This window comes from Perognathus longimembris, chromosome 1, assembly GCF_023159225.1.
Source record: "Perognathus longimembris pacificus isolate PPM17 chromosome 1, ASM2315922v1, whole genome shotgun sequence".
Taxonomy (NCBI): domain Eukaryota; kingdom Metazoa; phylum Chordata; class Mammalia; order Rodentia; family Heteromyidae; genus Perognathus; species Perognathus longimembris.
Window position 1 is genome coordinate 141,403,309 of NC_063161.1, and position 22,987 is coordinate 141,426,295.

Below are 22,987 nucleotides of genomic sequence, written 5' to 3' on the forward strand. Positions count from 1 at the left end.
GTCTAGGCTGGCCTTGAAACAAGATTTCAAATCTGACTCCCAAGTAGCTAGGATTATAGGTTTGAACCTCATAACATTGGCTTTTATTTTGGGTTTCGGATGTAGAATTTGATACTTGAAATTGGGATGTTGCAGATGACATCTAAATGTGATGAATGAAGGAACTGGTAGGCCAGAAGATGGCAAAGGCACATGTAATCTCAAATAATGACAAGACATTTGATGAAACTGTCATCTGCAGGACCTTGGAAAAGGGACCTCACGATGAGGCCCCAGGCATAGGCAATGGTGGGAGAGGAAAAGGTGGGACTTTGGCTCCAGGTTGCCTTTCACAAGGTCCTGTGAAAGTGACAAGAGCCTGGGCTAGAGCCAGCCAGACTGCAGACACCAGAGGGTAGGGAGTGAGCCCCATTCTGCCCCAGGAACTGAGGTTTGTGGCCTGCACTCAGCTAATTAAAGTCCTGAAGTGCTGAAAATGCCAACTATGTTTGTCCTCTAAAATGTAGCTATTAAGCTGTGGCCTTGAAGAGAGGGATAGGGCTGGGCCAGCAAGACCTTCTTGGCTGTATATGGGAGCCAGGCAGCTCCAGGACAGGTTGAGGTCAGGTGTCTATTCAAGGGACAGAGCAGTAGCTCTGGGGTGTCCTTACCTACCCTATGTAGCGTGTAGCACCAGCTCTCTGGCTTAGGTGTCTCACTCCCCCACCTCACAAGTGAGTTTTCAGTGGCTGTTCTGTTCCTATTCAGTGCTGTTTATAGGCTGAGGGTGAAGTGGGGTGGAGAACTAGTCTTTTATGTTTATGTTTTTGAGGTGCTGGGGATGGACAACCCAGGGCTTCGAGCATACTAGATGAGTTTGTATTCTAGTTTTTGTCATTTGAACTACCCCCAAAATGACCTACTAAGTGATTTTACTTTAGCTTCATGTAGTTTTCTGTTCCTTTGGGGAAAAGACAAGTTCTTTGGGTGGGGAGGAGGAGTCAAAGGACTGAAGTACAACAGAATCTACTCGCTGTTCCCTCAAGTTCATTCTTTTCTCATTTCTCTGAACAGAACCCTCAAATTGCAGCTAGGCACATGTTTTCTTTGAATAAAAATTACTACGTCCCAGGATGGCCCTGTAATGAAATTCTGATCAATGGGATGGTGAACATCTCAGAGATATCCCCTATGCATAAGAGTTTTACTTTTACCCTCTCCTTCCTTCACTCCCTAGTTGGCATAGTAACATAGCTGGGCCACCATCTTGGATGAGCAAAGTCTGTACTCTGAGAATGGCAGAGCAACAAGACCCTGCTGAACTACCCTGCAGTCCTACATGCTGTAGAGGAGGTAAGCTGGTTCCTTGTTTAAGCTACTGCTGTCATGACCATGGGATCTAATGCTGATGTAGAATTTGCCTTGTAAGATAAAAGGAGAGATAGGGACTGGGCATGGTAGGCCCATGCTTCTAACCAGAGAGAAGGTGAGATGGGAAGAAAGCATTCTCTTCCAATATTTGATTGACATTGGGAGGGGAAAAATAAACAAGCATGCAGAAACCAGACATTCAGAAGAAAAAAATGTCAACAGACAATAAGAGTATTGCATAGCTTGGATGTTTTTATATTGATGAGATTATTTCTCCAGCAGAGTCACTGCAAGAATAGGTCAGAATAAAAAAAACATTCCCACATTTACAGAAAAAAAAGAATATTGCTCATCAATTAAGATACTTTCCCAAACAGTATGGCTTAATACAACCCTTTGGTTGCTCCAAATGGAACTGGAGCTATCAAGATGGCAAGACAGCTGGCAGGAAGCCCTGTGAGTTTGGCTCCCTGGGTAAAAGTCCACCACATCAGCTCTCCCTAGGATGATAGGCAAGAAGCAGTGAGTGGTAAGCCTTGTCTTTCTTTTCAACAGAGGCACAGTTTGAGGGGCAAATGTTCAGGGACAAGTCACAGCAGTGGGATTCATTGCTCTATGGTAGGTAGCTATTTAGGTTTGGTTTAGGACTAGTTGACTTCTCTGGAATATCAAGCCCCAGGATGAAAATAAAAAAATCTTGAGCTCATCTAGTCCAGCTCAACTGTCCCCTTCTATATAAAAGGAGGCTGGAGTGCAATAGCTCTTACTTAAGTCCAGGTCCCATTGATGCTGCCTCTGTATTGCCTCTCTTACTCCAAGTGATCATTTCTGTGGAACAAAAACATAAAAGTCAACCAGGAGCATAGGGACATTTGCCCTAAATGTCAGTGGCAGGAAATGAATCATGGGTGTGACTTTGGGATCCAGCAGCCCCACTTCACCACTCACAACCAAACTGAATGCAATCATTTTTTCTAGAAAGTCAAAACACCGCATGGAGGTTTTAGAGGGCGACACCAGCAGGGAGTCCATCTTGATTAAGCCAGCACGTTGATGCGTCTAATTAGATCTTCTAGAAAGTGCCAGAATGTAGGATGTTAATGGCTTCTCCATTCATATCTAGCCAAATTTCCCAGACAAAATATTTACCCTGCTTCTACTGCAGTTCTTCACTTAGGATGAATAAAGACTTCTTAAGAGAAATTGCTGAAGTGCAGGAAATGGCGAACCAGCCGTCTTGAGCTATGGGTTTTAATTGGTCACATTTACAATATTTACTTGTGTATTCTGTAAAAATTTTGCTCCTTTAGATAATTTTCTTGTTTTGTCCTTTCCAATATTTCATCTTTTTTTTTTTCTTGGCAACATGTGCTGGGTTGGAAAGTGCTGGCCCACACAGTGGCAGAATAAGGCTGGCGGCAACCTTTTAAAGCTTTTTAGAAAATTTATGTAACCATAATAGCAGTGTTTTCACAGCCACATTAAAGAGTTTTGTTGTTGTTGTTTTTTTAAATAATAAAACACCCATCTCCAAGGATACTTAGACTTTTCAAGCTTTTTTGCACTCAAGGTGTTGATGTACTTTTACCGAATGGCAATGATCTGCTAAATATCCTGGTGGTATTCAAATGCAGCCAGCTTCTCCTCCTCCTTTTGGTGCTTGGCTGGAAGAATGTTTCTGAGTCCAGATTGAGCAAAGCTACAGTGGTATCCTTTGTGTTCCTGCTCATCTGTTCTACAAGAAAGTTGATCCCATATAAAAACCTGACAGATTCTCCTTCTATTTAATGTGTTGGGGGCAATCTTTGAGAAGTCAGCTTTTCTAGGTTACCCATCCCTAGTAGGACCAAGCTTATATTAGTGATTGAAATTCATATGCAAAGCATGAACTCATTCAGTTCTCACATTTGACCCTAAATCCTAGTATTGTTTCTCTTATTTTACAGATGAGGAAAACAGAGGAAACAGAGCTACAGCTCTTTGGTGCCTAGGTTGAGAGCTAGTTAGTGTTGAGTGGAATCAGGAACCCATTTCCCAGCTTTTATCCCAACTTTTCAGAAGTTTCTTATGTAAAGGGTACTGGGTATCACCTCCTCCTTCCCACTCATGTCATTTAGTAGTAAATATGCTTGGGGAAGAGACAGGAAGTTTAGAGTAGCACTGCTGGGCCTGCCTGGGTGCTGTGGCTCAGGCCTGTAATCCTATCCACTCAGGAGGCTGACATCTGAGAATCAAGGTTCCAAGCCAGCCTGGGCAGGAAAGTCCATGAGACTCTTATCTCCAGTTAACAATCCCAAAAGCCAGATGTGGAGCCGTGGCTCAAGTGGTAGAATACTAGCCTTGAGCAAAAGAGCTCAAGGATAGTATCTTGAGTTCAAGCCCCAGGATCATGACAAAAATTTTTTTTAAAAAGGCTGGATCTGCAGATAAAGAACCTTTACCCCTCTAGACAGGCGTGTATCTACCTCAAACCGGAAATGATTTAATTGGTCCAGTGTCTGCTAAATACCACGATATTTCATTATGTGCACTGTAATATGCACACATCCCCTTTCTATAAATACCATTAAGAAACTGGTTTAGCTTCCTCTTCTGGATACACAAAAAAACTGCTATTTAAAAATGTCACATTAAAATGCTTATGTAATTTATTTTCTTTAAATAATAATTCGCTACAATCCTGTCACAAATTAAAAAAAAATCAACACAGTATTCACAAAGGCAGAATTCTTTAGGACAATCAAAATCGTGGGGTAACTGAGAATAAATTAACATCAAATTGTGTGTATATTCAGATAGGCTGATCCTCTCCTTTGAAATGAAATGGAGACCATTGTAACTGAGGGTGAATGCACACATTTGTTCTTCCATACAGAGACTCATTCTTTATATAAACTCAACGGTAATTTGAATCGAGTTAGGAATCCTGAGAACACTTACCCGAGGGGGTGCGTGCACACACACGCACACACACACCCACGGGGCACTCGGGAGGAGCAGGGTTTTCCGTGGTCAGTGACTGGCAGGTCTTTTCTCAGAAGGGCCAAAGATTCTGAATAGTTAAGATGCTATCATTACCCCCCACCCTGGAAAACTGTCTCACTGAAGTAGCAGCAAATCCATGTCATAGATTCAGTAGTCAGTGCGTCCAGTCCTGGCATCTGAGTAGACAGGGAGAGGCTGAGAGGCTGGTGGAGGCAAGAAACACAGCTGGCTTCTTCCATTCAGATGTGGGATCACATGGAGCCTGCTTTAGCCTTGGCTGAAAGTCACCTGACCATCCATTATTAATCTGGTTCAGGCACTGGGTGTGAACCTGAAATGGGGTGGGGGGCAAGGCAGGGTTGTAAAGCAGGGACATCATAGGGATGATTCTCAGGAATCTGGGAAGAGGCAAGGAGATAAGGCAAGGGGAGGGGGGCAGAACATGTACTTTTGTCCTTAGCCCAAAGCCCTGTGCCCTCTGTGTGTACATTCATCAGGATTCCTTGGCATCAAAGCGGGTTGAACACCAACTGCCCCATTCCTGCTCAAGAGGCACAGGAAGCTCAGCCCAGAGTCCTACACATATCAACACACAAAACACCCAAGCAACCCTGAGAACCACACTACTGGTGGTTTCTGGGGGGTCAACAGCACTGTCGGCATCCCCTTTCAGCCACCAAAGAGGGCTGAGAGGGCGCAATGTCTAGGGAGGAAGGCATTTGGACAGGCACCCAAACCGAGATCCCTTTGGCTTATTTCTCTCTGGCCTAAAGGAAGCCATAGCTGCATGCATATCTACACCAGTTCCTATGTACAGGATACCTCTTCTTTAGAAAGTTAAAGTGCCTGGGTTCAAATGTATTCATCCCTTTCCCACAGCGACCAGTTCCTCTCGAGGCCTCTGGAGGAAAGCATGTCCCCCCTGGGGAATGAGGAATGAACGCTTCACAGTTGTCCTAACTGGGATCCAGCCTCTGGACTAAGCCTTCTTCATACACACGAAGGATTGCTTCACACACAAACTTGTACTGGCTCTGGAAAAGAAGAGATAGGTCAAGTCCAAGATCTTTGGGAAGGATGCATCACTCTGTGTGCTCAGGAGTCTTTGCATCATTCATGATGACTTGGTGTGAGCCTGGATCATGGGTTGGGAAACAGTGGGGCGAATTCATCTCCTGTCTGATAAGTGAGGAGTGAGTCACTCTAGCGGTGGCCTGGATGAGGTCCCCCTGTCTTGACTTGGGAGTACTTGAGTAAGCACAGGGTATGGTGCAGACAGAGTGGGCTGGGATCTGGGTGTGGGGTAAGGAGTCTGGATTTTGTCTTAAAAAAGGAGGTCACTGAAAGATGCTCAGTAGGACATGGCTATTTATATGGCTTTCCCTCCATTTTTGAGACTGGTTCCAGGATCCCCTGTGGATATACAAACCCACAGATGTTCAAGTCCCTTATAAAAACTGGCACAGTATTTGCATCCAGTTTATAAACAGTCTCCACATAGATACTGTAAATCACTTCTAGGTCCTTACATTACCTAATGCAATGTGAAGGCTATGTGCATAGTTGTTACACTGGATGACTTAGGGAAAGAGTGCATGAGTTCCATATGGGCGCACAATTTCCCCTAGTATTTTTTCCTTTGTGATTTGGCTGAATCCTTAGATTCATAGATACACAGAGTTAATTATTAACACAAGAAACATTTTATAGAGTGTACAAGGAGACTCAAAATCATGTAGAACTTGTCCAGCTAGGAACATCTGGCAGGTAAGGGGCTCATTCTTCGTACCCAGCAGCCAGGCTGTCCACACCATTAAACAATTATTTCCTTTTTTCCCCCCACATAACCAGATTTCCTGGTCACAAATTAATATAAAACTACAAGTGCTCACAATCTGACCACATATCATGAGGACCACGATACAGAGCTGGTAGGAACATACAGTTCTTGTTCTTTGTTCTGCTTTGCTAGCTCCTTCTTGCTTACCCTGGGGGTTTCCCTGGAGGTCACTCCTCCAGGAAGTCTACCTTATTTTTCCAAGGTTTGCTTTAGATAGCGTTCTAACATGTTCTCAGACACCCCTGGAATCCACCTATCACAGCTGAGATATCCAAAGGACTAAGCCAGTTCTACTTGATGCAAGCTTAGGTATTTCCCACTTGTACGATCAGCAGCTGAGCAAATGAGTAAAAGTGCCCACTTTGTGGATAGAAAGATGAAGCTCTGGGAAAGGTTAAGAGACCATTTAAAGTTGCCAGAGCCATTTCTTTCCACACTACCACCCTGCCTCTCTTGCAATCCTGGGGCAAAACGTAGAGATTTTCCCTGAGGTTATCTGTGGGTGCTAAGTGCCCAGTTACCATGAGACAACCCAGAGGAGTGGAAGAGGGGAGGGAAGGGGCAGGGGAGCCCCAGGCCCTTGCTGATTTCTGATGGACAATGATGGGCTGTAGCTCCATGTGCAGAAGCAGGTGGAGCTGCAGCCTGGCAGCTGGATGTGGGCTTTAGGGGTCTGGAGCCCCTGGAAAGTTCTGTGACCTTGGGCAGGTGACCCAGTCCCCTCAAGCCTCAGTCTCCTCACAAAGCTCTTTTTCTCACAGGACGTGTGCAGCATGGTTATTCTGATGAGTGGATTTCTACTCACTGATGTCTGCACCATCATGGCACGCTGGTCTCGCATTTTCCGGACAATATCCAGTGGGTAAACGGGCAGGTTTCTCTCAATTAAGCACATGGCCGTTTCCATGGTGACCAGGACCCCTGTTCGACCTATTCCAGCGCTGGAGAGGGAGGAGAAGCAGAGACTTGGGATCTGCAGGAGTACCATGTATGCACAGCCCAGCTGAGCTGCTAGCCAGCACACAATGAGGGAAGGAACTTGGCTCCCTGAGGTTGTGCGCTCAGGCTAAGACAGCCCATCCTCACAGGTCTTGAGACTGGGGCTTAAGCCAGGGAAAGAAACTCAGTGCTGCTAAGTGCCAGAGCCACCCTTTCTTATCCACATCTGCGGTGAAGGGTAGATGGGAGTGGGTTAGAGCTCTCTTCTTCGACTTGTCTATTTATGAGTTTGTAGGGCTTTGTAAGGGCATATGACTTTGAGGGACTTCAGGTGGGTGTTGTGTCCACTGCTTTTCTCCAAGCCTTTCCCAAGGTAAGTATTAAACAAAAATCACAGTACCTGCAGTGAACTAAGACAGGCTCTCCATCTGCTCTCAGGGACCTCACGTAGTTCACAAATTCCAGGAAGTCAGAGGAGTCATCAGGCACTCCGTGGTCAGGCCATGCGACGTATTGGAGATGGGTCAGGGTGTGCTCCTCACCAGTCTGCAGAGATGTGGGCCTTGAGTTCATCAAGAGGGCAAGGCCTGCCTGACACCAACTTAGATGGCTTCTGCTGGGCCCAGCTCTGCTGTGGCCCCTGCTAACTCCTGCCACTGCCTCCCCCAGGACACACATCCTGTTGGGCTCAGCTCAGGCATTTCCCCCATCTCATTTACAGCCATTGTGCCTTATAGGCCTGGAGACTACAGAGCAGACCTGGCTGTCTAGGACCGCCCCCCCCCTACCCCCGCCCCCAGCACCTGCTCACTACTGCCTCAGACTTTAGCTTACCTCCGTGTTCGTGACCAGCATCTCTCGGGACACATAGGCAATGGTACAGTCCTCTGACCGACACTGGATATGAAAGACACCATGGTCCATGACGGCCGGAGGATCTGGCCAGTACTGGTGACACTTGGTCTGTAAGAAACGGGGTGAGTGAGGGCTGGGAGGTAGCTCAGTGGCAAAGTGCTTGCTTTGCAAGTGCAACATCCTAGGTTCAATCCCCAGTACCAAAAAAAGAGACCAAAAGAAAATGAGGGGGCTGGGGATATAGCCTAGTGGCAAGAGTGCCTGCCTCGGATACATGAGGCCCTAGGTTCGGTTCCCCAGCACCACATATACAGAAAACGGCCAGAAGCGGCGCTGTGGCTCAAGTGGCAGAGTGCTAGCCTTGAGCGGGAAGAAGCCAGGGACAGTGCTCAGGCCCTGAGTCCAAGGCCCAGGACTGGCCAAAAAAAAAAAAAAAAAAAAAAAAGAAAGAAAGAAAGAAAGAAAATGAGGAAGAAACAGGGTGAGTGGACCTTAGATGCGGGCAGGGGTGGGGGACAGACTGCTCAGGTGTCCCATGAGAGCTGATTAGGGAAGAACTCAGACGAGGCTCACTGGCAGTGTGGGTGTTAGAGTGAGGTACAGAGGAACCTCTGATTATTTCTGTAGCGCAGGGGAGGGTCAGCCTAGTGGTAGTGCATTGGCCCAGTTGGGAACCTGCAGGAGGTCCAGAGACTTCTCTTCCTCCCCAGGGTTTCTTTAATAGCTGCATGGCACAGGCCTGGGCTTCTGCTCTCAGCAGATCCTCCTGCCTCCACCCCACAGGGAGGAGCCTCAGGTACAGGGTCAAGCTGGCACATTTGGGTCAGACAGAGCCCAGCCTGGATCATCTCCATTTCCATCTGTGAGCCCTGACTGCAAACAGCCAACTTGACATCTCTGTTGTTCACGGTTTTTCACGTGAAAGAGGGGGACAGCACCTGCCTCCAGGGCAGTGACAGACGGAAAGGGTGTGCAAACTATGGCTTACTTGAAGGTCAGGCCAACTGTCCTTGTTACAGGCATTGCACCAGTTGAGTAGTGGCAAGTAAGGAAATTTCCAAGCTGAGGTGGCCCTCCCCTTCTCACCCTTGTGAGGCCTTCAAATGTTCTCACAGACCGACCTGACTAGGATCCCAGGCCTCAGAACACCAAGCAACTTGCCCAAGGCCACAGCTGCAGAGACCTCTGCCACCGTCTCTTGGCACACTAGTGTCTTTAATACAGCTCTGGGTTCCCCGGTGCCCAGTGTGGGGTGGAAGAACAGGCCATCTGTGGAACTACTGGTTTTGATCCTGACTGATTATAGCCCGGTAACACATGCAAAGGGCCTGGTGCTGTAGAAAGGGAGGTCACCAGAGGACAAAGGTCAGTGGAGCTGGCCAGAGGACAGGGGGCTGCTGGGGATGAACCCCCCCTAGACAGACTCTGTGAGAGGAATGCAGAGTGCTGAGCAGAGACTGCTTCTCTCCTTCCTGTCCCAAGCCATCCAGAGGCTTTGTGAAGACAATTCACAAAGGGACATCTGACCATGGAAACAGCTTTGGAAAGCGTGCGCACACGGGGAACAGAAGGAACATGCTGAAGGCTGGCTTCCTGGTGGGGAAGAGCATTATCCCCAGAAGATGAACTAGATAGGGTTGGGTGGGGGAGCCACAGGCCCAATTAAGGCAGCTTTATTAGGAAGAGCCTGCTTTCTTGCTCTCTTGACGAGTCAACCAGTATCCCTGGGGTGGGAGAATATATAGCACTATCCTCAAGATGCTCTCAGACCTGAGGTAGTTGGAAAGGAGAGGCAGTGACCACCCAGGACAAGGCTGTGAGAGTTTGGTATCGAAGGCCTAGGGTGCTCCCTAGGTAGGTGGGTGGGACAGAGGGTGTGGAACATTCAAGGTAAAGAGGATTCTGTGTGCTTGGGGAACAACACAGCCTACACAACTGCAATGGAGCGGCAAGTCTGTCTTGCAGGACATACAGGCCCAGGCTCATCCTCTGGCAAAAACCAGCTGCCAGCTATGTTCATGGCCGGACTAGCCTGGAGAGAGACTGACTGGGTCAGTGGTCACAACAGAGGCTGCTGTGGTTCCTGCAAAGCCTCTAACAGCAGGAGGGCTGTGGGGATATGAAGACAGGGTGGGGTGGGATGAGGATGGTGATCATTGGGGGTGAACCCAGTGAGTAGGTGTGGGGAGTGAAGACTGTTGACTTGGGTATCTGAGCAGATAGATGCCTCTGGCACCTGGGGATGTGTGTGTGTGTGTGTGTGTGTGTGTACGCACGCGCGCGAGTGTGTGCGTGCGCACATGTATGACTGGTGGCTTTGGGCTCATTGTGTGTGAGGACATTTTGGCAGACATGTCTAATAGGAGGGAGCTGGTTTGGGCCAGGAGCTAGAGGAAGTCAGCATTCAGTTTCATTTGCTGGACCACTCACTGGGCAGGATGAAACCTGACTCAGAAATAAGTTCCCTGGGGTGGGAGGGAGCCACATATCTGGTCCTCTGCCAAGCACAGATGACAAGGGAGTTTCTGGAGCATTGCACAGTTAAAAGCCTCTTCTAGTCACTTCCTGTCATCCTCATAGCATTCTGGGGTCCCTGGTAATACAGCAAACCCATCTGCTTTTGGTTCAGAGAGATGACAACGGAATCCAGAGCTGCTGACCCACTCAAAACAGCTACCACGGGACAGGTCTAAGGCCATTTTTATGTGTATCTGTGTGGTGATACCAGGGCCTCCCACTTTCCTAGGCAGGTGCTAAAACAATGAGCCATGCATTCAACCCTTTTCCACACTCGTCATTGAGATATGCTATTGCTTTCTTCCTGGGCTGCACATAGACTCTGATCCCCATTTTACACTTTCCACTGCAGCTGAGATAACAGGCAGGCAGCCCCATGCCCAGCTTTTTCTATTGAGATGGAGCCTTGTGGATTTTTCTGCCTGAGCCTAGGCTGGTTTGGAACGGTGATTTTTCCTCAGTGCTCAGCCTCCTGCTAGCTGGGATGTGACAGGTTCACATCACTGTACCTAGCTATTAGGGATCTCACAAACTTCTTGCCTAGGCTGGCCTTGAACCTATCCTCTCCATCTCAGTCTCCCAAGTACCTAGCCCATCATACATCCTGAGGTCAGCCTTAATCCCCAAAATAAGCTGAGAGAGGCACTGCTGCCTCCTCTCCAGTGATGAGGCACTGAGGCTAGAGTCCTGCTGAAGGTTATCCAGTTACAGGCAATGGTTCAAGGCCAGAGCCTTAAAGGACTTGCTGGCTGAGAAGGAAGATTTTTCTATATTATTAAGTATATCATTATATATAAAAGAAACCTTAAGAAATATTTGCTGGAAGGCAAGCAAAGGGAAAATGATTTTCCAACTGAGAAGTGATTCCTATAGGAAGAATGCCCCTAAGCTTGATCACAGTGAAGGCCACTGTGACCAGAAATGAGAAAAGCAAACAATCGCAGGAACCCCACCACGAGCTGAAAGGGTTGGGACCTCTGGCCAGTGCTCACCTGCTGGGTAAGCACAATATGGGACAAATGTACAATATCCTAAAAGAAATAGAATGCACTGGGAAATTCATGGCTCAGAAAAAGATAATGTGGCAAAGCGGTTCACCCAGAATGACCAGCTCTGAATACAATCCGGAAGAACTGGGGGAGGCGACAAGGACGCCACAGGGACTGCAGGACAAAGGAGCAGGTCACCTGAGAGTGGAAACATGAACCCTGGGTTTTGGAAGAACAGGTTTTCAACAACTGATAAACAGAGTTAGTTCCCAGGGCCAGAGATGTAGAAGGGAATGGCAGGCCTCACGGGAGATGGGAATCGAATGCAGAAAACCCAAGGCAAGCAGCTGAGCAGTTGAGGAGGGGCTGGAAACAAATGAATGTGCTGGGTCGGATGAACTGGGTTCAGAGTGAACACCGACAAGCCAGGAGAGACAACAGCAGCTGGGAGTAGGAGAGGTAGGACTCTCTGCCTGCAGAAAGGGCCTTGTCTCCAGAGCTGAAACAAGTGGAGCCAGGGAAAAGAAGGGTGCTGCTATCCAAGGTAGATTGCTTGTCATTGACCATTCCTGAGGGAGTTCCTTTTTTGCTGAGGATGACAGTCCAGCTGGATAGGGGACAGTGAACTTTAAGAGAGAAAGAGAAGAAGCCAGTGACAGTGCTAAGCCCAAATGGAGTCAGGTGTCAGCTTTGAGGAGCTGCATCATGAAGTAAAAAGAATCTAGGAGACAGCAGAACGGCACCTCCACAGATTGCTCCTGAAAAAATCTAAAGCGTTTACACTCGAAATAACAGACTATGGGGCTGAATGAAAACAGAGAGAGAAGGAAATGACAATGTAAAAGATGTGATGTTTGTGGGCCAGGCACACTGGCACACGTATATAATCTCAGCTACTCATGAGGCACAGTGTGAAGGGACAATGGATTTTGGCTGGCCTGGGCAAAAAGTTAGCGAGATCTCATCGCAACCAACAAGCCGGGGCATGTAATCCTAGCTATTCGAGAGGCTATAAGTAGGAGAGCCTTTTCCAAAAAATAAAGCAAAGAGGGCTCAAGTGGCAGAGTACCTACTTAGCAAGCTTAAGACCCTGAGTTCTAACCCAATAATCACAAAAACAAAAACACTTGCTGTCTTCAACTATCTATAAAATGCCAGAATGGCTCAGATCAGAGCCTACCATTTTTTCATTGCCTGGTGGTACATTGTGAGATTGAATCTGCATTAAGCAATAGAGAACCACATGGTGGGAGAGGATTTCCTTTCATGCAATATTTCTAATTGTGTCATGGAGAGAGCCTGATTTGAGCCTGGGGTTACTTTAACACCACATCCTTAATATTTGAACTCTACTGTATAATAAAGACTGGGAATGAGAAAGAGCAGGCCTCAGGTTTTAGAGCCTGGAAAGCAAGAGAAGTTAAAACTTAATAAACATCATTTTGTGCTTTTATATATTTTAAGCATATTTTCTATTTATGGCAAGTGATACTTGATTTCCAGATAAGAAATACACCTTTCAAAGGAAATTTATAAAAGCTAAAAAAAAAAAAGTGAGACAATTCAATGAAAAACAATGAACAGACTACAAAACAAATACAGTACAGTTCTGCTAATAGTCATTTGGTTGGCACCCATGTTACTACTACAGCTGGCTAATATTTATACATTTTCCACGTTCCAGTCACTCTTCCAAGAGGCTACCTAGATTAACTCCAATTCTCCCATAATCCCATGCAATACGGGTTATTGCTATACCATTTACACAGCTCATTAATCACATAGGCAGGAAGTGGTAATGTCAGGAATTAATCTTGGGAAGGATGGCTTTCTGCCTTCTTACTTACACCACCACATAACCAGATAGCTATAGGCCTTTTAGAAAAAATAGCACTGCAAGCTGACTTAGGGAATGGAGGCTCCCCAAGTTAAAAAAAAAAAATGGTCCAAGTGTCCAGCACCACTGGCTCACACCTGTAATCCTAGCTACTCAGAGAGCTGAGAACCATGGCTTGAAACCAGCTCAGGAAGACAATTCCTTGAGACGCTTATCTCCAATTAACCACCAAAACGCTGGAAGTGGAGGCATGACACTAGTGGAGAGTATAGGACCGAATTCTCACTCCAGTACTGATTTTTTAAAAATCCAAGTACATTCATTTATTATTAAAACAAAAAGACAGGCAATTATGACGCTTCCAGACAGAGAGATTGGTTAACTGCCACAAAGCTGCTGATAGTAATTCCAGTCATGGCTTAGTCTGCCACGTAACTGGGTAGTGGAGATGGGGAAACACAAGGAGAACAGAGCTGCCAGGATTAACACCAGCTCCCTAGTGAGGGCAGTGTGTACGCTCCTTGACTCAGATGAGCAGCATTTAGGAGGAAGTTTCTACTACTGCCTCTTTACAATGCCCTATCTGTGAGTGACGAGAAGCTAAAAGTGATTGCTAGCATTTCCTCCCCCTTGGGTCCTGGGCTCCTCCCACTAGGCTCCAGCTCCACCCAGACCTGAACTCCTCCTTGCCCTAGAGCTACAGTTGGCTACTCATATCCACCACCCAGACCTACCTGCCTCCCCATAAGGTGCAGAGGCCATGTTGCTCCCTCTCTGGGGGAGATGTGGCCCCACTAATAAACCTCCTTATAAGCCTTCTCCTGTCGTGACTATCTCTGCGTGGTCCCCTGGGATGGCTGGGATAGATTTTTTTCAGTGACAACTAATGCAGTGAAATAAAGAAGCCCCAAAGTGCCACCTAAAGGTCAGAAGGGAATCCAGATGCTGTTGCTGGTGACAACACAGGTATCTAGCAACATTTCCCAGATACCTATAGCATAGAATTGTTTAAATTCTTTTTATGTATTGTCTCCTTGCTTTTTCTTTATTGTTGGTGCTGAGGTTTGAACTCAGGACTTTGTATTGGCTCAGCGGATACGCTATCACCTGAGCCAAGCCTCCAGCCTAGCTTTTTGCTGGTTATTTTTTGGATTTGGAATCTTATGGGCTTTTCTGTCTGGGCTAGCTTTGAATTGTGATCTTCTAGATTTCAGTCAATGGAGTAGTTAGGGTGACAGGTGTGGGTCTCCAGGGCTCAGCTGTATTGTTTCATTCTTCACCAACCTGGCCAAGGTGGTCACTGTATATTCACGAGAGCCCAAAGGTGAGAGATTAAGTAGCCTGGCTCAAGAAGAACTGTTTTGAATCCAGTCTGGCTCCAGTATGCTGGAGGAGGTTCCAAGAGTCAAGGGCATGAGCACTCACGGGGTGAGACTGGCTCAACGGCAATATCAATACAATGCCTACACAGGCTCTGATCTTCATGGAAGCCCAAGGCTATTTTGGCGTATCTGAAGGGACATCACACAGAAGAGGGGAACTCTGTGTCTTCCATAAGCAGAACTAAATGGAGTGGAGGTGAGCAGTGACACGTTCATTGTGAGGAGGAAGCTTTGAAAATCAGATCTGAGCAGCCACAGGATGAATCTTGGGAGTGTTTAAGCAGAGATGGGGAGCTGTCTGTCTAGGACAACGCATATGAAAGCTGTCTGCAACCCAGGGGATCCTGTAGTAGGAATTCTTATTTTGTGGTTTCAGGGGAGAAACAGGCTGACCTCCTGAAAGGTACTGCCCACATCATGTGCACTCTCGTTTTCTACACTGACTTCTTCAGCACTGTGACTAACCACTAGGGATGGAACTGTGGGAGGATGTGGCAAACAAATCACTCAAAACAAATTTAGTTTTGATGCTGGAATGTGTTTCTGAATATACATTTCATAATGAAGACATCCAGATGTATCCAAAGGTCAAGGAATTCATGATAGAAGTACCCCTCACACACTGATTTCTGCGATATCATCTGCTCTATTTCTGTGGAAAAGGGTACAACAACACAACTTGACTTTTCATAGACACTTCTTGCTGGTACACATTTCTTTCTCAAAAGCAGCATTTGGGGCTGGGGGTATGGCCTAGTGGCAAGAGTGCCTGCCTCATATACATGAGGCCCTGGGTTCGATTCCCCAGCACCACATATACAGAAAATGGCCAGAAGGGGTGCTGTGGCTCAAGTGGCAGAGTGCTAGCCTTGAGCAAAAAGAAGCCAGGGACAGTGCTCAGGCCCTGAGTCCAAGCCCCAGGACTGGCCAAAAAAAAAAAAAAAAAAGCAGCATTTGCTCCAGGTGGGCAAGGCCACAACCCACATGGAGGGTCTGGGCAGGTGGGGTGAAACAAGAGGACTGCCTTCTGGCCTGGTGGAATGTCTACCTGGTAGAGTGAGCACCAAGAGGGACTGCACACCTGAAGACAACAGACAGGAGATTTGAGGGTAGCAGAGGAGTCACGTCCCACATCACAGAGCGCGACACTGCACACATTTGAATTGGAAGTCAAGTCACTTACCCGCCCTCGCTCTGTGAGAGTTGTCAACATGACGATGAGTGACAACTTCTGATCCCAGACTACTTGCCAAAATTGTGCACAGGTATGTGGCAGGGGTCCCTGAGTGGCAATGTACTTGTTCACAAGGTTAGCAGCAGGAATTTCCATCTAGCAAGAGATCGGTAAGGCATTAGACTCTCGTTACTGCAGCCAGTTCTGCATTTCAGCTAGCAATCAGAAGAGAAAATATCTTTTTTATCAGTTCAGGGAAGAAAACATAAATCAAAGAAGTTATATCTACAAATACTTGAATAGTGCTAATATCAGGAACTTTAAATTGTATGACACTCAGTAGGCAAAACTTGAAATGTCCTTGCAAGGTACCAAGAGATATGACTTTAATTGTTTGATTCTAAATATAGCCAACATTCGTTATCTTCATTTCCAGCAATATGTGCCAACTCTACCTTTAAGTCTTTTCCTAAGCAAGGGTTTCCATCCAAATCTATCTAGTTGATTTTTTTTTTAAAAAAAAACAGGTTCATTAGGATATTCTTAAAGTTTTAAAAAATTATCTTTAAGTTGTTGTACAAAGGAGCTGTCATTCAATAAAGCAGTTTATGAATACAATCAATGCAATTCACTTTCAACATTCTCACCTACCCTTCCCATTCCACTCAGATATTCTTTATACACCACAAAGATACAGAAGGAACTATTTACTTTTCTTTACAACAAACATGAACAATGCAGGTTAACACCAATGAACTGCATCTTGCTTCCTACATGGCTCTCAATGACTATACCATTATGTTGGACAAAGTTTTGATGTTGAATGTTTTCGTGTTTTGAGATAACACCTCTCCCATCCTGCTCTGTGGTTACCTTTTCACTCAGGACTGAGTCCTTTTCTAGACTAAAGAGCACTCAAAACAGACCAAGCTTTGTACTGGAGAGTCACTCATTCCTCAGTGAAGGTCTCCAGTGACTCCTCAACTCACAAAGTCAGTGGACATCATGGGGTTGCCACCCTACCATTCCTGAAGGTTGGTCTGTTAAAGTGAGAGTCCACCAATCCTATAGATGCTATGGAATAAGTGGAATCACTGACCAGACCAATTTTTACTAGGGTAGTTCATTATTTTGCCCTAATTTGAGGTCTAATCAAAGAAATCGTGATTATGTTTGGATCAGGGCTATAGGGCCAAATCTGTCTCCTACTTTGAACCTAACAGTGGTTTATGACATTTTTTTTTAAGTGGTTACATTTTCAATTCATAGATGAGAGAGCTCCCATCTGGCCCTCTACAGAAAAAGTTCACTGACCCAGGGTTTAGATGAAGAAACTGAAGTTCCAAGAAGTCAAAATAAGTGGTTCAAAATGCATTTTCAGAGGAAAAAAAAAGAAAGAAAGAGTGCTTTCCCTATGTCAGGTGAGCGTTTTCCTTTTTCTCTCAGATTATATGTGTCGTGGTCCTATATTTCCTTTCCTTTTTTTTGGGGGGGGGGGCAGTCCTGGGGCTTGGACTCAGGGCCTGGGCACTGTTCCTGGCTTCTTTTTGCTCAAGGCTAGCACTCTGCCACTTGAGCCACAGTGACACCTCTGGCCTTTTCTACATATGTGGTGCTGAGGAATCGAACCCAGGACTTCATGTATATGAGGCAAGCACTCTTGCCACTAGGCCATATTCCCAGCCCCTATTTTTCTTATTATTAGATAAGATGATACTAGTAACATGGAAGAAAATACTGAAAGTGACATGCATACCACTAGCAGAAATAAGTCACTAAAAGGAAGAGACCGGTATAGAGGAGGATGAAATTAGAAACTCAGGGTGTTTGGGTCCTGGTCCTCTCTTAGCTTTGTTATTATTCAGTCTCTCTGAACTTTAGTTTTCTCCTCTGTAAAACAAGCCCGCTTTGCTTTCCCTCTTGTGGCTACTGTGCTTCAGAGGGAGCAAACAGGACAGCGCTCGTCAATGGACCAGTCCCTGTTCCTGTTACCCCAATGAATGTGTTCTTTCTTTTTAGTAAGATTTCTAACTTACATTCACATAACTCGCATTAATATAATCTTCGTTTCCCTGCAATGTTACCCGGGTGGTGTCATCTGTGAAAGAGAAAAAAGTCACCGATTATGCTGGGTGTTATTTTTTTTTTAATCATATTAAGTACACAAGGGTTCAGTTCCCAGCCCCATCTGTGGCTCTCTCCTCATTAGCATAAACACTATTCCCCAACTGTTCGAGTCTGAAATGGCTGCAATAAAGACAGTGGTGTTTACAGAAACACTGAAAACCGTTCCAGAATACCCGACAATCTGTTTTAAAAAGGGAAACATTATCGCAGTGTAGGGTGGGGAAAAAGGCATTCGGGCCAGATACTCACAAGGCAGTACATCTTTATATCGATTTTTGTCCAAATTTTGAGGCAGCTTTGCAAATGTGATGGGCAGGCCAGGCTTCTTTCTGTAGAGTTGCTAGATGACAAAACAAACACATGAAAAATTATTTTTTTTAAAAATGGCTTTTGAGCTGAGTGCCAGTGACTCACAACTGTAATCCTAGCTGCTCAGGAGGCAGAGATTTGAGGATCCTGGTTCGAAGCCAGTCTAGACAAGAAAGTTTGTGAGACTCTCATCTCCAATCAACCACTAAAAGCTGAAAGTAAAATGGTGGCACAAGTGGTAGATCACTAGCCTTGAGCACATAAGCTCAGGGATGGCATCCAGGCCCTGAGTTTACGCCTCAGGACTGGCACAAACAAAACAAAACAAAATAAAAATGGCTGTTGGTGCAGGGGACCAAAGTCATATTAGAGCTATTATGTTAATACATGAAAAACTCATCCCAATAGAAATTCTATAATTCTAGGAGAAATTGATGAAATTCTTCAATAATTCTTTTTTAAAGTTTGAGGGAGAAAAAGTTATAGGCAGGAGTCTGACTCACAGATAATAGCTCCCAGTAAGTAAAACCTTCTTTATGACAATTATTTTCAAGTAGAATTCTGACTCATCCAAATTTGTCTAAAACCCCCTTTCCCTCCATCTCCACGGAATGAACCACATCCTTTGCCAAAAGAGCAAGAGTGTTTCATTCATCATTTCAGAAATATATTTCCATGGTAAGACATTTACCCAATACACAATAATCTACCCAAATTCAAGCAATATAAACCTTGCACATCCACTACAAGCACATCTAATACATGTTACACAGCATTGTGTAAGAGAGGTATTATTACTCTTCTTATTTTCCAGGTGACAGCTAGAGGCTAATTGCTTTGCCCAAGAGCACAAACAAGAGGAGGTACTTGGTGCTTATCATGTCTTTTCTACACAGCTCCCCCCACTTAGACAACTGTCACCATGCCATTTTTACCAGGGGTTCTTATTAGCTCTCTGGGAATTTAAAAACACTTTTTCAATGTTGGAAGTTATCAATGTACATACATATTTTCAATATATATTTCCAGAAAATACCAGCAATTATATAACTCTGAGTTAATTTTTTCATATGATATCATATCTTCTCTAGTTAGTTTTTTCAATGCATACATACTTAGAAATATAAGGAAGCATGTATGGAAACAAATATGACACAATTATATGGATTTTCTGAAAAGAAATGAAGCTGAACTACTATATCTATATGCTAGTATTCCTCATACTATATTAAATGGAAACCAAACATCTTAAAGTAAAAATAGGTACTTTTTTCATGTGTTTAAAAAAATTGGGGCTTGGGGCTGGGGATATAGCCTAGTGGCAAGAGTGCATGCCTCGGATACACGAGGCCCTAGGTTCGATTCCCCAGCACCACATATACGGCCAGAAGCGGCGCTGTGGCTCAAGTGGCAGAGTGCTAGCCTTGAGCGGGAAGAAGCCAGGGACAGTGCTCAGGCCCTGAGTCCAAGGCCCAGGACTGGCCAAAAAAAAAAAAATTGGGGCTTGAACTCTGGGCTGGGCACTGTCCTTTAAGCTATACCTCCTATACCATTTAAGCTATACCTCCCACTTTCAGCTTTTTGCTGAAAGTTTTACAGACTTTTCTGTTTTTGCTGGCTTCAACCCTAGTTCCTCAGATCTGAGTCTTCTGAGTAGCCAGGATTTCAGGTGTGAGCTGCCAGTGCCTGGTTGTCACAGTTAATCTTGATGATCAACTTGTTTGGATTGAGAGATGCCTAAGAGATTAGTAAAGCACACCCCTGGGTGTCCATGAGAGAAGACCCACTCTGAATATGGGTGGCATCATCCAACAGACTGGGGGGCTGGGATGGAATAAAAGGGGAATGAAGAGGAAGCCTGCTAGCACAGACTTTCTTCTCTTTGCTTCCTGGCTGCCATTAAGTGAACAGCTTTGCCCCATCTTGCCCTTCTACCTTCAACCATGATGTTATTCACTCAGGTCCAACTGGCCGTTGGAGCCAGCTGACCACGGACTGTAACCTATGAAACCATGAGCCCAAATACATCTTTTCTTCCTTTAAATTGTTTTCACTTAGGTATTTGTGTCAGTGACAAAACTCTAACACTGAAATCCTTAGAAAAATTTTTGAAGCCAATGAATTTTAGGAAATCTTTATCATAAGTACTATGAATTTCCTGCAAGACAAGCCCCACAATGCATATTCTTGTTGAATTCTGATCAATGAAGCATTCCTCAAGCCAACTTAAACGTGAAGATCTAAGCATTTCCCAACTTGAGTCTGGGAAACACTACCAGAATTTTGAAGCTCATTTCCCCCTTCTTATATAGATGACTTCTAATGGCTCAATAGTCTAGGTTACTCTAATTTATCTTAACTTTTCATTCTATTTTGTCAGCTGTTTTCAAAATGTTTTATAAAGGTCTAAGAACAGAATCCTGACATGGAATACATTTTTTTAAAGGACTTTGTTGCATATAACCAAGTTCTTTTGACAGGAATTTAGGTTAGCCAACACCCTCAACTGCCTAAATTTTGAAGAGGTGGAGAGGCTGGACATAATTCCTTGCCCCTTAGTTTTATTAAAGGTGTAGTATTTTATATGCTAGCTTCTGTTAGTTTGTTTCTCTCTTATTAAAGAAATAGTTGCAGAACTCTTCAGAAGAGAATTAACATGGAGATTGGGTCATAGTGTTTCATCTTATTTATTTATAGAATGTTTGGAATTCCCCAATTCTTCAAGAGTTCAGTTACTGATCTGATCACCGGTATCATCTCAGTTTATGACAGTCAAGTAGCTGCTGAACAACCTCTAAACACCTCCAGGCTTCCCAGACTCTGAGTGCATCCTAGAAATAAACTCGTGATTTATTGGAGGTTCTGGTTTGACCCTGGGAGAAGGAGGACATGAGAGCCAACCACATTCATCTAAGTGACATTTAAATGCATGGAGGTAAGATCCAATTAAGTGAATATAAACCAGCACAGCAAACCTCGAGGTAGAAAGGTACTTTTAAATCACAGAAACATAAGTGCAATTAACTTGAGGTCTAGCAGGTGATCAGAGATCTAGTACTTTTGCTAGATTTGCTTATTTATTATGATATTTTAAATATCTCATGGTAGTGATGATCTGTTGATAGGATTGTTAAAAGTGCTGAACTTTTTGTTCCCCCCACATTCTATGACAGTGTTAAAAAATTTAAAATATGTGGACTTTATCTAACAGAAATAAATAATGATTCATGTCATAGAAGTTTATCTACAGCAAAACACTTACTTGCAGGAAACCAGAAACATCCTGAACATCCCCCAACCAGGAGAAGTGTTGAGCTAAATTGTGGTACAGTCATATAACAAAATCCCATGCAAATAATAAAACCATGGAGATAGACTAAAAGTATAGTTGCAGGGAGTAGGGAGGAGGGAGTCCACTTATCTACTCTTTTTTTGGCCAGTCCTGGGCCTTGGACTCAGGGCCTGAGCACTGTCCCTGGCTTCTTCCCGCTCAAGGCTAGCACTCTGCCACTTGAGCCACAGCGCTGCTTCTGGCCGTTTTCTGTATATGTGGTGCTGGGGAATCGAACCTAGGGCCTCGTGTATCCGAGGCAGGCACTCTTGCCACTAGGCTATATCCCCAGCCCCCACTTATCTACTCTTAAATGAATAAACATTGGATAAACAATGGTGAGCCCATTCATGTAACAGCAGCATAAGCACAGTGTATATAATGTATATAAGCACAATCCTGTGTGTGTGCATGGTGCGTGGTATATGCGTACATATCTGTGTGAGCACTGGACCATGTGTGGAAGAGTCCACATCAATCAAACTGTTTCTTCTAAGCTATAGCAAAGAGGAAGAAAATGAGAAGGATGGGGGTCAGGAGAGTTAATAACTCATACACTATGTCTGAATTCTATGAATTATGATCATGAGAATGATGATTAAATGACTGGAATGAGAAGAAGAGAAATACAACAAAAGAAATCTATTGATGAGATGAGCTCGGGTGGACAGAGAGAGCAGAGACGTGGCTTCTGAGTTTAACTACGAGTCATCTAACATCAGAGTTTGACTTGTATTGCCTGGCTCTTCTCACTGTGCCACAGCTGTAAAGCCTGGCCACAACTGTGGATGAGTGCTCAGACACATCCCACTGTGTAACTAGAGGCTGCAGCCAGGCATGAAGATGGCATGACAGAGAAGGCTAAGAACCAAAGAAAGGAAAAGACAGGGAAAAAAGGGAGGGAAGGGAGATTGTTGGGAGGCCCCTGGGTAAACAGAGCGAAGCACAGTGGCAGAATCCCTTTCAAACCTGAGTTTAATGATCAGTCGGCTTCATGGTAGGGACTAAAGGGACTAAAGGGCTGTCTTCTCCTGGTACTGACCACTCAACTTGTGATCCTTTGCCTTAGTCTCGTGAGTGTTAGGATTATAGGCATGGGCGCCACCATATCCAGCTAAGATGCTCTTTCAATTCTCTCTCTCTCTCTGATTGCCCTCACTACTTTTGACTTGTGTCAATTTAAACCTGTCACGCAGTTTCCAGCTATCTTTGCCCTACCAGATGCAATATTTGCAACTATCTTAGGGGCCAATGAGTCACAGTTTTTGACACTAATAGGCAGTTCCTGTAATGGCAGCAAGAATCAGTTTAGGAAGAACAGGTAGCAGGGAGAGAAGATGGATTCTAGTTTT

At 45.0% G+C, this 22,987-nt stretch overlaps 1 protein-coding gene across 3 annotated transcripts in view; it reads right to left on the reverse strand.

The window, feature by feature from the left end:
* Positions 1–3,683: 3,683 nt before the first annotated feature.
* Ptpn3 (protein tyrosine phosphatase non-receptor type 3) overlaps positions 3,684–22,987 on the reverse strand; it is a 140,285-nt gene continuing 120,981 nt past the window's right edge. For all 3 annotated transcript variants that reach the window (XM_048338757.1, XM_048338768.1, XM_048338778.1), the window contains 7 exons: positions 18,245–18,335; positions 17,905–17,966; positions 15,878–16,024; positions 7,949–8,077; positions 7,515–7,660; positions 6,981–7,116; positions 3,684–5,369 (listed from right to left, as the gene is read on the reverse strand). In XM_048338757.1, coding sequence (XP_048194714.1) covers positions 5,292–5,369; positions 6,981–7,116; positions 7,515–7,660; positions 7,949–8,077; positions 15,878–16,024; positions 17,905–17,966; positions 18,245–18,335 — 789 coding nt within the window. In that variant the 3' untranslated portion in view covers positions 3,684–5,291. The remainder of the gene's footprint in view (positions 5,370–6,980; positions 7,117–7,514; positions 7,661–7,948; positions 8,078–15,877; positions 16,025–17,904; positions 17,967–18,244; positions 18,336–22,987) is intronic.